The sequence below is a fragment of the Hevea brasiliensis genome, chromosome 5 (assembly GCF_030052815.1).
Source record: "Hevea brasiliensis isolate MT/VB/25A 57/8 chromosome 5, ASM3005281v1, whole genome shotgun sequence".
NCBI classification, from domain to species: Eukaryota; Viridiplantae; Streptophyta; class Magnoliopsida; order Malpighiales; family Euphorbiaceae; genus Hevea; species Hevea brasiliensis.
In genome coordinates, this window is record NC_079497.1 from 13,556,276 (window position 1) to 13,570,622 (window position 14,347).

The 14,347-nt window shown below is 33.6% G+C and overlaps 2 protein-coding genes and 1 pseudogene across 12 annotated transcripts; 2 read left to right on the top strand and 1 right to left on the bottom strand.

Moving 5' to 3' along the window:
• Positions 1-5,781: 5,781 nt before the first annotated feature.
• On the bottom strand, positions 5,782-12,127 carry LOC110639841 (pentatricopeptide repeat-containing protein At3g09060). Of its 11 annotated transcripts, none has more exons than XM_058147041.1 (5): positions 9,942-12,127; positions 9,753-9,838; positions 9,602-9,652; positions 7,477-7,594; positions 5,782-7,264 (listed from the first exon to the last, which is right to left on the bottom strand). In XM_058147041.1, the coding sequence occupies exon 1, from the start codon at positions 12,076-12,078 to the stop codon at positions 9,976-9,978; it is 2,103 nt and encodes a 700-aa protein (XP_058003024.1). In that variant the 5' UTR covers positions 12,079-12,127; the 3' UTR covers positions 5,782-7,264; positions 7,477-7,594; positions 9,602-9,652; positions 9,753-9,838; positions 9,942-9,975. The 11 variants fall into 11 exon arrangements, with proteins under 11 accessions (XP_058003024.1, XP_058003023.1, XP_058003028.1 ...); XM_058147040.1 differs by having other exon boundaries at positions 7,477-7,899; XM_058147045.1 differs by having other exon boundaries at positions 9,546-9,652.
• LOC110640135 (uncharacterized) lies at positions 6,710-7,153 on the top strand. Its single transcript, XM_058147051.1, has one exon. It carries the CDS (start codon positions 6,710-6,712, stop codon positions 7,151-7,153), a length of 444 nt encoding a protein of 147 aa, XP_058003034.1.
• LOC131169042 (uncharacterized) lies at positions 7,228-7,658 on the top strand (annotated as a pseudogene).
• Positions 12,128-14,347: the final 2,220 nt, after the last annotated feature.

Consider the following 14,347-nt stretch of genomic DNA (forward strand, 5'->3'; position numbering starts at 1 on the left):
GAAATGGCATGAAGAGAGACATAGCAGACTTTGTGTTTAAGTGTCTGACTTGTCAGAAGGTGAAATTTGAACACCAGAGGCCGTCAGGGAAACTGCAAGAGCTCCGTATCCCAGAATGGAAGTGGAAAATGATTACTATGGATTTTGTGATTGGGTTGCCTCATACCACGTGAGGATATGATTCGATATAGGTAATTGTAGACGTCTGACTAAATCAGCTCATTTCTTGCCTATGAAGACTACATATTCTGTGGCACAGTATGCTTGACTCTATATTCGAGAAATCATCAGATTGCATGGAGTTTCTGCTTCCATAATATCTGACAGAGGGCCCCAGTTTACTTCTTAGTTTTGGAGGAAGTTACAGGAGGCACTTGGCACACAGTTGAACTTTAGTACCTCTTTCCACCCTCAAACAGACGGACAGTCTGAAAGGACAATCCAAACACTGGAAGACATGCTTCGTATGAGTGTTTTGGATTTTGGAGGTCAATGGGATGATCAGCTACCTTTGGTACAGTTTGCCTACAACAACAGTTATCACTCCAGCATAGGGATGGCACCCTATGAGGCATTATATGGAAGAAAGTGTAGGTCTCCTCTGTGTTGGACTGAAATGGGAGAAGCAAAGGTGCAAGATGTAGACCTAGTGCAGTACACTTCGGAGATAGTTCCTTTAATTAGGAAACGATTGAAAACAGCTTTCAGTAGGCAGAAGAGTTATTCAGACCCCAAACAGAGGGATGTGGAGTTTGCAGTAGGCGACTACGTATTCCTGAAGGTTTCTCCGATGAAGGGAGTCATGAGATTTGAAAAGAAAGGCAAGTTGGCACCTCGGTATATTGGACCTTTTGAGGTTATTGATAGAGTTAGAGTAGTTGCCTACCGGTTGGAGCTACCACCCAACCTCTCTTATGTTCATCCTATATTTCACATCTCCATGCTCAAGAAATACATACCTAATCCTTCTCATGTGCTACAGCCGGATGTAGTAGAGTTGAAAGAAAACCTGACGTTTGAGGAGCAACCTGTAGCCATAGTGGACTACCAAGTGAGGCAGCTAAGATCAAAACAGATCCCTATGGTTAAGGTTTTGTGGAGGAGCCAGTCAGTGGAAGAGTGCACTTGGGAGTCAAAGCGGGACATGCGTAGCAAGTACCCTTATCTATTCAATGTATAATTCAGTACCTTATTCTGCCTTGTGTAAAAATTTGAGGATGAATTTTCTGTAAGGGGGTAAGAATGTAACACTCCAAATTTTTAAATTTATTATTTTGTGAGTAATATTAATATTTTTATTTTTATTTAAATTTTAGGAAATTATTTGAAATTTTTCAGATTTTCGAAATCGGGTTTGATTTCTCGAAAATATAAAAATTTGATGATTTTTAAAAATTAATTTAAAGACCACGTGGCAAAACTAAAAATATATTTGGAGTCTACGAATTTTTTTTAGTTTTCTAGAATTTTTTCAGAATTTTTGGGCCTTGTTTTCGATCCCAAGGCAGAGTAAAAATTCAAAATTTTGTATCTTGAATAGGACCGACCGAATCGAACCGGACCGAATCGGACCGATCGAATCGGACGGGCCCTTTTCTTTTTCTTCTTCCTTCTCCCTCGCACCCCAGACCTCTTCTCCTTCCCCTCCCGATTTCTCTCTCCTCCCTCACCACAAGGCCGCACCGCCGCCTCCCCAGCTTCCCCACCTCGCTGGCGCACCACCCCAACTCCTCCCCACCGCCGGCCGGCCTTCCAAGCGGCCGGAAACGACACACGAAGACCACCCGATGCGCGCGCACCATTTCGGCTTCCCGGCCAAAATCTGGCCGATCTGGCCACCAATTGGGCTGGGTCTTGTGTCAAACACCATCTACACCTCGAGAGCTTTCCATAGACACCAAGAACACTAAAATTCATTGAGCGGTTTGTCCAATTTTTGTCCGGGAAGTTTTAACCCATTTTGACTTTTGGGCTAGATTTCTCGCAAACCGTGAAGTCCACGAGAAAACCGAGAGTACTAGAGCGCTCCACTCATCGAGAGCTTCGCAGCAATATAAATTTCAAAATTTTATGACACCATTTTTTAGTGGATCCCACGAAACTTCGCAGTATTTTTTCGAGTATTAAATGAGCTTAGAAAATTTCGTAAAAATTTTATACTAACCCCCGTATTGTGAGCTTCGTGTAGGTACCTTCAGTTAGCGGAATTTCGACAGTTATTCAGGTCTGTGAATTTCTGACCAAACAGACAGGCTACTGAAAAAGTCTTGGAATTGGATCTAGATTTTGGCTACCCCACCGTTGTCAGATGCCCCGAGCGCGTTCCCGAGATCGGAATCGGCATAGGTAAATCCAAATCTTGCTTTTTCGTAATTTTCTAGTGCTTAAATGGGATTAAAAATCCATAAAATATTCGTGATAGCTCAGAAAATTATGATTCTTTTTGCATTAGCCTAGTAATATTGCTAAGGATCGCGGGGCAAAATTTTAGAATTTTTAGAGTTTATTTGGGCAGTTTTTGTAAAAGGATCAATTATAAGGACTAAACTGTAATTTTACATATTGTGATTGATGACTATTTGGATGGGCCCAGGAGGGGCTGTGTGATATGATTGAGTTGTGGGTGTATGGTTGGTGGATATAGAAGTGTGTTTTAAACCCATTTGCAAGTTGGGTAGGTCCTAGGTATAGGGGAGACTCTGCCGGATTTTTGGCACGACTTAGGACGTCTTTGGTCTTTTTCTTAGTTTGTATTGAGTCAAATTTATTAAATAATTATAATAAAATGTCAGGTAAGCTGGGACAGCCTTCTTCCTCCGCCCAGCCACCACAGTGACTACTGCCAAGTCTGTGAGTAAAATATTAATTTTAATTATAATTTCGATATTATTATATGTTCAAGCATGCCCATGTATTACTTATATGTATATATCTATGTAGTTAAACTCTAGGCAAGTTTTATGTTGCATTCACAACTGTTAAAGTGCTATGGATGTTGTTGTGGTAATTTGGAGTAGTGTGCGTGCGTGGGTGTGCGTGTGATGTGGTGTTGGCTATGGATAGGACGGGTAGACACGGCTTGAGATCTTCACTGGAACCCGGTCCTTTGGGGTAGACACTGCTTGAGTTCTTCGCTGGGACCCCAATTTGGTTTATTAAGTGGAAGTCCGAGCTGAGTTCTTCGCTGGCACAGGTTGGAATAAGAGAGCTATATAGGGGATCAGCTCCCATATATGTATTGTTTGACATTATCGGGTATGTGAGTGCTCCAAATTATCTTTTTGCTGTTATGATGTGAAAATATTGCTAATGTTACATTCACTCTACAGGGTGCATTAGCTTTAGATAGTTATAGAGATTATGGTTAAAATTGATATTTTACTCTCTGAGTCGAACGCTCACTTCTGTTCAATATTTTTCCAGGCTACAGGAGGATTATTATTGTAGTTAACCTGCTTTTCTCCCTCGCAGGTCATCTATTCATGTTTGTGTAATTCTGTTAACTTCTAGAATTTCCGCATGTGTTAGAAATATTTATTTGATTTGGGTCAGTAATATAAATTGTCATGTTGGACCTGTAAACTAATTATATCTATGTTTGTTGGACTGGATGAGGGAGCTGAGCTCCCATTTATTTTTATGACATTTTAGTATGTGGAGGGTGAGCTAAGCTCCCCAATTGATTATATATTGTGTTTATAGGTCGGGTGAGTCAAAAACTTCCCGTTGAATGGTCCACTTTATGGCCGGACTCTATCCAGTTGAATTCTTGAAATTGGGCTCAAATGGGCCTTAGAGTTGGGTTGAGGAATAGTTAGGCTTACTACGGGCCTCGGGGGCTTTAGGCTGGCCCAGGTCCTAGTACCGGTCCGACTCATAAGTTAGGTCGTGACAAGGTAAAAACTAGAACTAGAACCAAATTTTGATTCTTTTATTTTTTTGAACCGGAATCATAACTGAATTTCAGTTCAGTTCCCCTTCAATTCTAAGTATTTTCAGTTTCTGTTCGATTCTAATTTCGATTCTGATTTTAGTTTTGTTTTCGATCTAATTCTTGATTCATACACTCAAAATTATAACACCATTGTATTCCTTTTGAAAAAATAAAAATAATTATATATTTCTAACATCAAAATATCAATAAAAGTAATAATACTAATATTAAAATAACAATATTAATATCAAAATAAAATATCAATAAATTAACAATTCTCATATAAAAATGCAAAATAATGCCAAATATCTATAATGAGCCACAATATATTTTCATATTCCCAATTATTAAAAAAAAAAAAAAACAAATCACTTCACAACAAATTTTGCAGATTTTGATTAAAACTTTTTAAAATTAAAAATAAATAGCTAATATAATTTTAAGTCATTTCATAACTTGTCATTTAATAACTATATTCTACCATCTTATACATATTTTTCAATTACATAATTTTTAACTTATAAGTATACTATATGACTAAAAAGTGAATTTATCATGTAATAAATGACTACAAAGTGATTTAATGTATTTATGATTAAAAGAAATAAAGTTAATATTAAGTTGCATATATACATTTATAATTAAGGACAAATTAGGTTGTATATATAATTAAGAACAAATTGGGTTATATATATATATATATATATATAATCTTAATTGCATATAAAAATATATAATTTTGTTTAAATTGTATAATATATTTAAAAAATCATAAAAAAAATATAATTTCAATTCTTTAATTTAGTTCTGGTTTCAATTCATACAGTAATGATTTTTTTTTTCAAATTTGATTTAATTTAGTATAATTTTTTAATTCGGTTCAAGACTCAAGTACCCTATATAACCTTAATTATAACCAATGTCCTGTTCAAATGGCTCTTGCAAATGGATCTCCAAGGAATATATCTTTCTTTTTAATTATTTTTATACAATATTTCTACTAAAATTTAAATTTGAAATTTCATAATTTTAAAAATATTTCAATACCATTAAATTAAAATTTAATAACTTTTTTTTATTATTTTTCTTTTCCAAATAAGGATATATATCACATTGGACGATTAATTATGTATTTTAAAGATTTTTTTAATCCCAATTCTAATAATACATTACGAATTTGAAAATTCACCTGACCACTTGAGCATCCTTCAAACTCCAATACCCAATTAATTTATTTTATTTCCTTCTTTTATTATTAGTTGTAGATAGTATCACATTCGTAAATAAATTTTTATATTGCATTAAATTCAAATTTTTTAATTTCATTAAATATAGATTATCTATTTCAAAATTAAAAAATTTAAAACAAACTCAATGTATTTATACAGAAGAAAAATACAAATCATATGATGATTTGACTTCAAAATTTGAACTAATAAGAGTCCTAGAATATTTTTAGGTATTTGCCTTGAAGACAAAATGAGTGGATTGACCGACCCTACCAAAAGTGAACATATGGGGTTTCATTATTATAAATTTTTTCCCAATGCAATCATATTGATGAAATGGTGATCTAAGCAAACTCTAAAGACAATTAGCCCCTTCTCTTTCTCATTTGGTCAGAGATTGCATCTCTTCTGTGTCAACCCATCCACACACACAAATATATATTACTGGAATATTTGTAGTCCCATTTCATGGTTTAAGTAACAATGATTGGTTGCTTTGAGATTTAATAAAAAATTATAAAAAATAAATAATGATGCCTCATGTTCTTCAAACCTCACATTACACACTCAAACACAAACTTCTGCAATTTGAAAATAAAAGACAAGAAGCCCAAAAACTAAGGTACTTAAAACACAGAATTCACTCAAATGTTGGAATATCAAGGTAACTTGTACTGTTACACTGAACAAGGCTGGTTCCCTCTTGACTACTTCAAAGGGATTAAGTTCAGAAAATGAGACCATAATCAACTTCTACTTCTGGTACATTATACAAGGACTATGAATCATATAAAGTGACTCAGGCACTCACTGGATCATTCACATCAGTCTCTGGAACTTCAGAGAGAATTTGCATGCTCTACTCAAAACAAGAAACTATAAAGAGAGCTTATCAAAAAATGAAAAAAAAAAAAAAAAAAAGGCGTTTATATAGAGGGACATAGACGGGCGTGTGAGGGGGGCGCCCAACTTCGATTGCCATTACAGCGACAATGATGGGATGAGCCTTGAATTCCTCGCGTTTGAATTCTGGAGTGGGTGCAAGAGCAGCTGGAGAACTTGCGGCGAGCTTCCATGGGTCAATCTGGACCGATGCTCTGCGTCTATTCAATGTTGCTAGACGATTTGTTTGTGAATTTCAATTCAATTTTGGTTTTTGTGGATTTGTTAAATTAGTTTTTAAATTTTGTCCATTTAATTATTAATTATGTCATTGTGATTCTGGGGAAAGAGAGGTGTGGATTGTCATTTTCAATGGAAAGGAGGAGGGAGAGATGGTTCACAGAGAAGGAGAGGCTATTTTTATCATTTTCTATCTACTAAAGGCAAATTAAATGAAAATTGGGTAGAATAACTTCGTTATTAACAGATTCAAGGATTAACTTATTTTTAAAATTAAAATTATAGGATTAAATTGTAATTTTCAATAAATTTAAAAAATTTAACTTATAATTTACACCTAAAAGAAAATTTGTATTAGCAAAGAGCTCACCTTTTGAAAAGGACCACAGTAAGTTCTCGCAACGGATAATGTCCACCAAATGAAATGTCCAAAATAGCCACTGGTCCAAGAGAGATGATCGCCCTCAAAGCCATTAACGTCCCCTCTCTTTCACTCTCCTGTGGACAGAAGAAGATTATCACCCTCAAAGCCATTAATGCCTCCTTCCTGCCTCCAAAGCAAGCCCTTTTCCTGACTGGGAGATCAACCAACCTAAAGGATTCAACCTTCTGCCTTTGCAAGTCCGATGATCCTGATTCTAAGGCCTCCCCATCTGAAGGTGATACTCATAAGCAAGAGCTACTCGCCAGAATAGCTATGCTTGAAGCTCAAAAAGTTCGTGTCACTGATTATTTTGATGAGAGATCTGCTTATCTAACTCATTTGCCGAAGAAGCCAATGCTGAATTCGATAGAATTGGAGAAGATGCTCTCAAAGGACTCGACGAAGCTGGTGCCAGGGTCTGTTGAATTCCTTTATTGTCTATGACAATCATACAATGCATAGAGAAGCAATTCTCTTGATAATCCACTCATTATTCATTCTTTTTTATTAGCAGATAATGGAGAATATGGAAAGCCATGCAAGCTTTTGAAGAATCTGCAGAATTAAACAGAATAGAAATAGAGGAAAACGAAAATAAGTTAGCAGATATTGAAGGTCAAATGGTTAAAGACTGGAATGAAGGAATGTTCTTTAAGAACCTAGGCCAAAAAGCACCTATTGATAAAGCCAAAGCTACGGTGGAAACAGAGAGGATTAAAGATCTTACTAAAGCAAAAACTGGGTCCAATGCCAAAAAGAACATATACCTTGCTCTAATGGCAGTGCCGGTCATGGCTATTGCTGATTCTTTCATTTACTCTTCCCCTGATTGGTGGAAAGTTGCAGTTCTTGGAGCAATTTTAGTGGGTTGATCACTTGGTTCAGCTACAAGCAGAAATTGTCATCAGAGATGGAAAGTACCAAGAAAACAGACAAGGAAAAGAAATGAAGATCTTTCCCTCTCTAGTTAATGAAATTATGCTATTACATAACCCTCATTGAATATAGCATGATACAATAGCCCCAAGTGAAACTTGCAACTTGGGTTTGATACATCAAGCTATTTTCTTTTGCATCATCCACTTTGATCTTGGCGATATTACTGCATCACCAAGAACCATATAACTGAGTTATCGTGCTTGATGCTTTAGGAACCATTCCCTGCCACTGTACTCATGGAAACAAAAAAGCTGTAGCCATTATGTCAGCGTGGCTAGTTTTAGACATTTAGCAACATCGCATCATTTCTAGAATGCTTCTGTTTCATTGCTTGCATTGTTGATATTCATATCAAAGATGCAGGTCAGTTGCTGTATTTCATACAACCAAAATAAACTGGACGGTTTAAAATGATGAAAATATACTTCCGGATTTTCAGAGCCAAACTTTGCATTTTTAAACGAAGAATCTATTGGTTTGTATGGAATAAAACAATAACCAATCTAATTTGGGAGGTTTATACATGTAATTGGTTGCATACTAATTCACTGGTTTTCTATGAAGTATTCAAAAAAAGAAAAAATAAAAAGTACACTTAGGCACCCTATGGTTTACGCGTTTTATTAAAAGGAACTTGAGGTTTTCTTTTTTACGCATAAGGGCCTATGGTTTAACACCGTTAGCACTTAAAGGACAAAGTAACTAACGGTGTTAGATTTTTTACTGATGTGGCAGGTATGCCCTGACATGGCAACGATGTGGCAAAACATGGCACTGACGTGACATGCCATCAACGCCACATCAATGACAAGTCAATGCCACGTCAGCAATTTTATTTTATTATTATTATTATTATTATTATTATTATTTATTTATTTATTTTGGGACATAAGTGAAAACTGTTAAAAGCATATGTCCCTTAAGTGTCAAGAGATAAAAGCACATGTCCCTTAAGTGCCAAAAAAAAGGAAAACTTGAGCCTTGAATGTTAAAAGTTTGAAAGTATATGATACTTAAATATATTTTACCTTTGATTTACAAATAAGTATTTAAATTTTGACAAATAAGTCCATAAGTATTATAATTATTATAATCCATTTGCTCTTTTCTCTCCCTCTCACTCTGTTTCTCTTTGTCCATGTATTTCGCCATTTCTCTTACTATTTAGGTCTCTCTCCCTCTATCCATCTCTCTTACTAAAAGGTCTCTCTCCCTCTTTTTCTATTTGGGTCTCTCACCATCCCTATCTCCCTCCCTCCATTTTTGTCTCCCTCTATCTATCTTTTTCACCCTTTCTCTCTTCCTATTTTGGTTTCTCTCCATCTCCGTCTTCCTTACTCCATCTCCGTCTTCCTTACTCCATCTCTAAAAGGGAGAGAAGGGAAAGATAGAGGCAAAGGGATTAGAAATAATTATAATATTTAAAGACTGATTTGTAAATCAAAGCGTAAAATACACTCAAGTATCATATAATTTTAAACTTTTAACATTCAGGGCCCGAGCTTTCCTTTTTTTTGGTACTTAAATGATATGTGGTTTTAGCTTTTGATACTTAAGAGACATGTGCCTTTAAGCTTTTGCACTTATGTCCCAAAATAAATAACAATAATAAAATTATTGACGTACCGCTGACGTGGCATTGATAGCATGCCATGTCAGTGCCACATTTTGCCACATCATCGCTATATCTGCGCATATTCAGCACATCAGTAAAAATCTAATACCGGTAGTCACTTTGTCCCTTAAGTGCTAACAAAGTGACTAACGGTATTAAACCATAGGCCCTTATGTACAAAAAAGAAAACCTCAAGCCCCTTTTAATAAAATGCGTAAACCACAAGGTACTTAAGTGTACTTTTCCCAAAAAAATATATCTATATTCCAAACATGCACCTACTTTTCTGCATCTCAGACAAAGTTTTGGAATAAGATTTTGGTGCTCTGCATACTCACCGGTCACCATCTGCCAAAGTAAGTTCAAGGTGGTATACAAGGTGTGAACATCTGCAAATATTGCCACAACATTAGAAAATAATGTTTGCAGTTAGAGGGTTCCTTCAAAAAAAAAAAAGTATAGCAGCAAATAACCTTCTGGAAAACTCACTCAAAATTAGTTTGAAAGAATTGCATGTTTTTTTATCACCCATCACACTTCCATCAGGACTAGTTTCAGCATAAAGTTGCACAATCCTAAATACCCAACAGAAACCAAAAAGTGCACCATAAGAAATTAGCTTCTTTTCTCAAACTAATCTTTAGAAGCGAAAAAAGATTCAGCAAAGAATATACTTACTTCGAAGATAAATGAAACCCTAAAATATCTGGATTTAGGAGGTCCCAAAATTAACTACGGCTCTAACAAGGATGTCCCATGTAACAGCAGTTGGAAGTATTCCTCGATTCAAAGCATCATTCAAAAACCCAACGGCATCTGATATTCTACTGCAAGAACAAAGTCCCTTAATGGTAATATTATAGGAGATAATATCTGGCTGTAGCCCATCTTCCAAAATGCTATCCCAAATCTCTGATGCTTTCTCACAGTTCCTGACTTTATAAAGCCCCTCCATGAGGGTATTGTGCGTCACAAGATTGGGAACACAGTTTAATAATTTCATATCTGAATAAAGCTGCATAGCCTCTTCAATTTTGCCAACGGAGCAAAGCCCATGCATCAAAATGTTGTGCATAGTTACATCAGGCTTAAAACCTCTGTCAAGAGCCTGGTGCCACAAGCTGATGGCCTTTTCAATCTTCCTTCCTTGACAAAGGCCATTCATCAGCAAGCTATATGTGATCATGTCTGGCTTCCATTCTTTCTCTAGCATCTCCTCAACAAAAAAATATGCCTCACTGAATCTTTCTGCTTTGCATAAACCATTTATAAGCGTGTTATAGGAGACAATAGTAGGAGAAAAACCCTTACACTCAATTGCCCTAAAAAAGAATATTGCCTCCTGAAGTTTGGAAGCTTGAATAAGCCCATTAATCAAGGGATTACAAACATGAGGATCCAGCTTATAGGCATATTTATCCATCTGAATGACTATGTTGGTTGCTTCCTCTATTCTCCCTTCTTTGCACAACCCATCAACCATTGAAGAATATGCAAAAGCATCCAGCTCAGCTCGTCCATCTTCAGCCTCCTTTAATATCTTTAAAGCCTTATTCAAACGTCCATTCTTGCAGAGACCATGAATTACAATACCATAAGCCGTGGAATTGGACCCACAACCCTTCTTACGCAAGAGTTCCCAAACAGAAATTGCTTCTTCTACCTTTCCATTCTCAAACAACCCTTTGATGAAAATGTTATAACTAACAACATTCCGACAATTCTCTTTTCCCATTACCACCCACAACTCAAAACCCTCCTTAATCTTCCCTGCTCGACAAAATCCATTAAGCATTGCATTATAAGTAACAACATCAACCACCACACCACTTTCAATCATCTCTCTATAAACTTTCAAAGCTCCATCAATATTCCCTGCTTCACATAAACCATGTATCAAACTGCTATATGTAAACACATCATTTTCACGCTCATTCTTCTTCATCCTATCCCATATCTGCAAACTCTCATCAAACCTCCCACACTTGCACAACCCATTAATCATGATATTATAAGTAACCACATTTGGAAAAACCGAAGACCCCTTCACTAACCTCTGCCAAATATCCATAGCATTATCATAATCCCCTTTCTTCAGAAAACCATCAATCATTATATTGTAACACGTCACATCAGGAATCACACCTCCTGTGAACATTTCATCAAACACCTCCAATGCCCCTGATAGATCGCCCCCTTTCACCATCCCATTGATAACGGTGCCATAACTATATACATCGGGCGTTAAATCCTTATTCCACATACAATCCAACAACCCTCTTGCCTTTTTAAATTGCTTAGTCTTACACGATATCTTGAGCAAAATATTATAAGTCTGCAAATTTGGCGATACACCAATAGTTGTAAAGTAAGCAAAAAAAGACTCAGCCCTCTCCCACTGATTGATCTCAATAAAAGCATTAAGCAAAGAATTATACGATTTTATGCCAGGCTTGCAACCAAAAATCTCCTCCATTCGTTGAAACGTATCTAAAGCTTCGTTTACCATTTTGCTCTTTGCATATGCTTTGATCACTGTTAAAGCAACATCTTCTGTGCATTGGCATTTCTGGGTTTCAATGAGTTCGACGATCCGAGATACATGGACAACAAGTCTTGAATCGGCGAGTCGACGAAGAATGTGGTGGAATACATGAGGAGAGTGGGTGTAACCCGGTTGGCGTGTAGCCGAGTCGAACAGGGACAGTGCGGATAGAGTATTCTTCTCGGCTTTGAGTAGCTTGAGAAGTCGCTTCGGAAAGAGGGAACTGGGGAGCTCGGCCATGGCAGCGGCAGGAAAGGAAATTTTCAGCATTTCTGTGTCATATTTTTTCAAGGCATACTGCCCTCACTCTGTCGGAGCACTTTTTTGGTGGTTATAATTAACGGCGATGGTTGGATTCTGGACCCATCCACTTGAGCCCATAAATTAACTGGACTCTGTACTGACCTGAATGGGCCCACACCAGGCCCGAATCTTTTTGGTTTGATTTTCTTATATTTTGAATTATCTATAATTTATAATATATAAGTGGGACGGATGGAGAATAATGGGATTCTAAAAAAAATATGATTACAATAAATAATTAAATTTAATTAATTATTAAAAAATTAATATATTTTTTAAATAAAAAAAATAAGAAATTATTAATTTTAAAATTTTTGTTGCATACAATTTTAAATGCACTATATTTTTATAAATATTATATATCAATTTTTTATTTTAATATTATAAATTAAAAAATATAATTTTTAACGTTACTATCTTTAAGTGGGTTATTAAAAGACGCATATTTTTTTAAATAAAAAATTATCCGAATAGGCAAGTGGCATGAGTTATCTTAAATATAATTAAAAGTTTAAAACTATTATTAAGGGTTTGTTTGGTTTAACCGTTAGATATAAAGGTGTATATTATTTTGTTATAATCGAATAATCGAACTAAATAGAATAAATTTGATTATTTTGATAAGAGTAAATTTGATTCGGTTCGATTCAATTTTCGATTAGTAATAATAAAATTTTTTATTTTCAGCTATCGGTTCGGTTACCTTTGATTTGGTAACTGAACTAACTGAAATAACCGAACTTCAATTAATTAACATATTAATTATAAATTTATTAATATTATATTATTTATAATTATTATTATTTTTATTTTATAATAATATTTAACTTATAATTATTATCTTATTAATATTAAATTATATTTATTATTTTTTATAAATAAAAAAGAATATAAATATATTTTTATTAATATTTTATTAAATAATTAATATATATATATATATAAAATATCTTTGGTTTTGGTTAATTTCGATTTTCTCTCAATTTCGATTTGGTTTGATTAATATTTTTAGAGTTGGTTAATAATTCGGTTAGTTAAAAATTTAGTTCGATTTGGTTCGGTTAACCGAATACTCACTCTCAATTAGATATAACTGATAACTAATAGCCAATAGTTGATTGCAGTTAATTTATATTAAATGTTTAGTAAATTATATATAATAATTGTTATTGATATGTAAAATAACTGATAAAGGGATAAATAAATATATAATTATTATTATATTATATTATATTATATTATTTATTTTATTATTGAAATAGATAAATAAAAAATTTTAAAAATGTAATTTAATAATTTAAGAAAAAAAATATGTTAAAAAAAGGAAATTAGAGTGATAAATTAAAAATAAAAAGAACATATTCTAATAATATTAAATAAATGATTTCAACTTTTACTATATATATATATATATATAGTAAAAGTTGAAATCATTTATTTAATATTATTAGAATATGTTCTTTTTATTTTTAATTTATCACTCTAATTTCCTTTTTTTAACATATTATATATATATATATATATATATATATATATATATATATATATATATATATATATATATATATATGAGTTATTTAGAGAGCGTGATTGTCAACATTTTCATTGGTGTACATTCAGTAGAAATTGAACCTAGAATTCACCGATTTTTTTTTATGAGAGACGAAAAAGAGATAATTTATGTTTATAGATATTTTTATCAAAATAACAAAAAAAAGTATTTCAATTTATGAATAATTAATATTGTAGATTTGAAAATTAATAAAAAAAATTAATTGAATTGAATTATTGTAAATTTTTAGTGCCAAATAGAAGGATAAAACTCAAATTAAATTTTTGGTGGCAATGAATTTGATGCTTCAAATATGTCGTCGCAGTGACTAATACTATTGTATTATTATTTTGCTTCGGTGCCAATTAATCTCCCGAAGTAAATTTGGGACTTTAAGAGAAAGAAAAAAAAAATCTCCTTTTGTTTTATTAATTAAAATTTCAAAATACAATTTTATTAGTTGTTTTTATATTATGATAAAATGATATTATAAATCAATTACTGTGTATCTAATTAAATATAAATCATTCATAATTAGATTAAGAAATTTAAATTCTAATCAATAAATTACAGAGTAATTTTTCTAAAAAAAATTAAATTATGAATACATAAAATAAGTGCAAATAACATAATGTGCAATGCATGTTATGAAAAATATTTATAATAATTTAATATTATAATAAT

Excerpts from the sequence above, each read along its gene's own strand:
- LOC110640135 (XM_058147051.1), top strand. The coding sequence starts at position 6,710 with ATGTCCAAAATAGCCACTGGTCCAAGAGAGATGATCGCCCTCAAAGCC.
- LOC110639841 (XM_058147050.1), bottom strand. The coding sequence starts at position 12,078 with ATGCTGAAAATTTCCTTTCCTGCCGCTGCCATGGCCGAGCTCCCCAGT.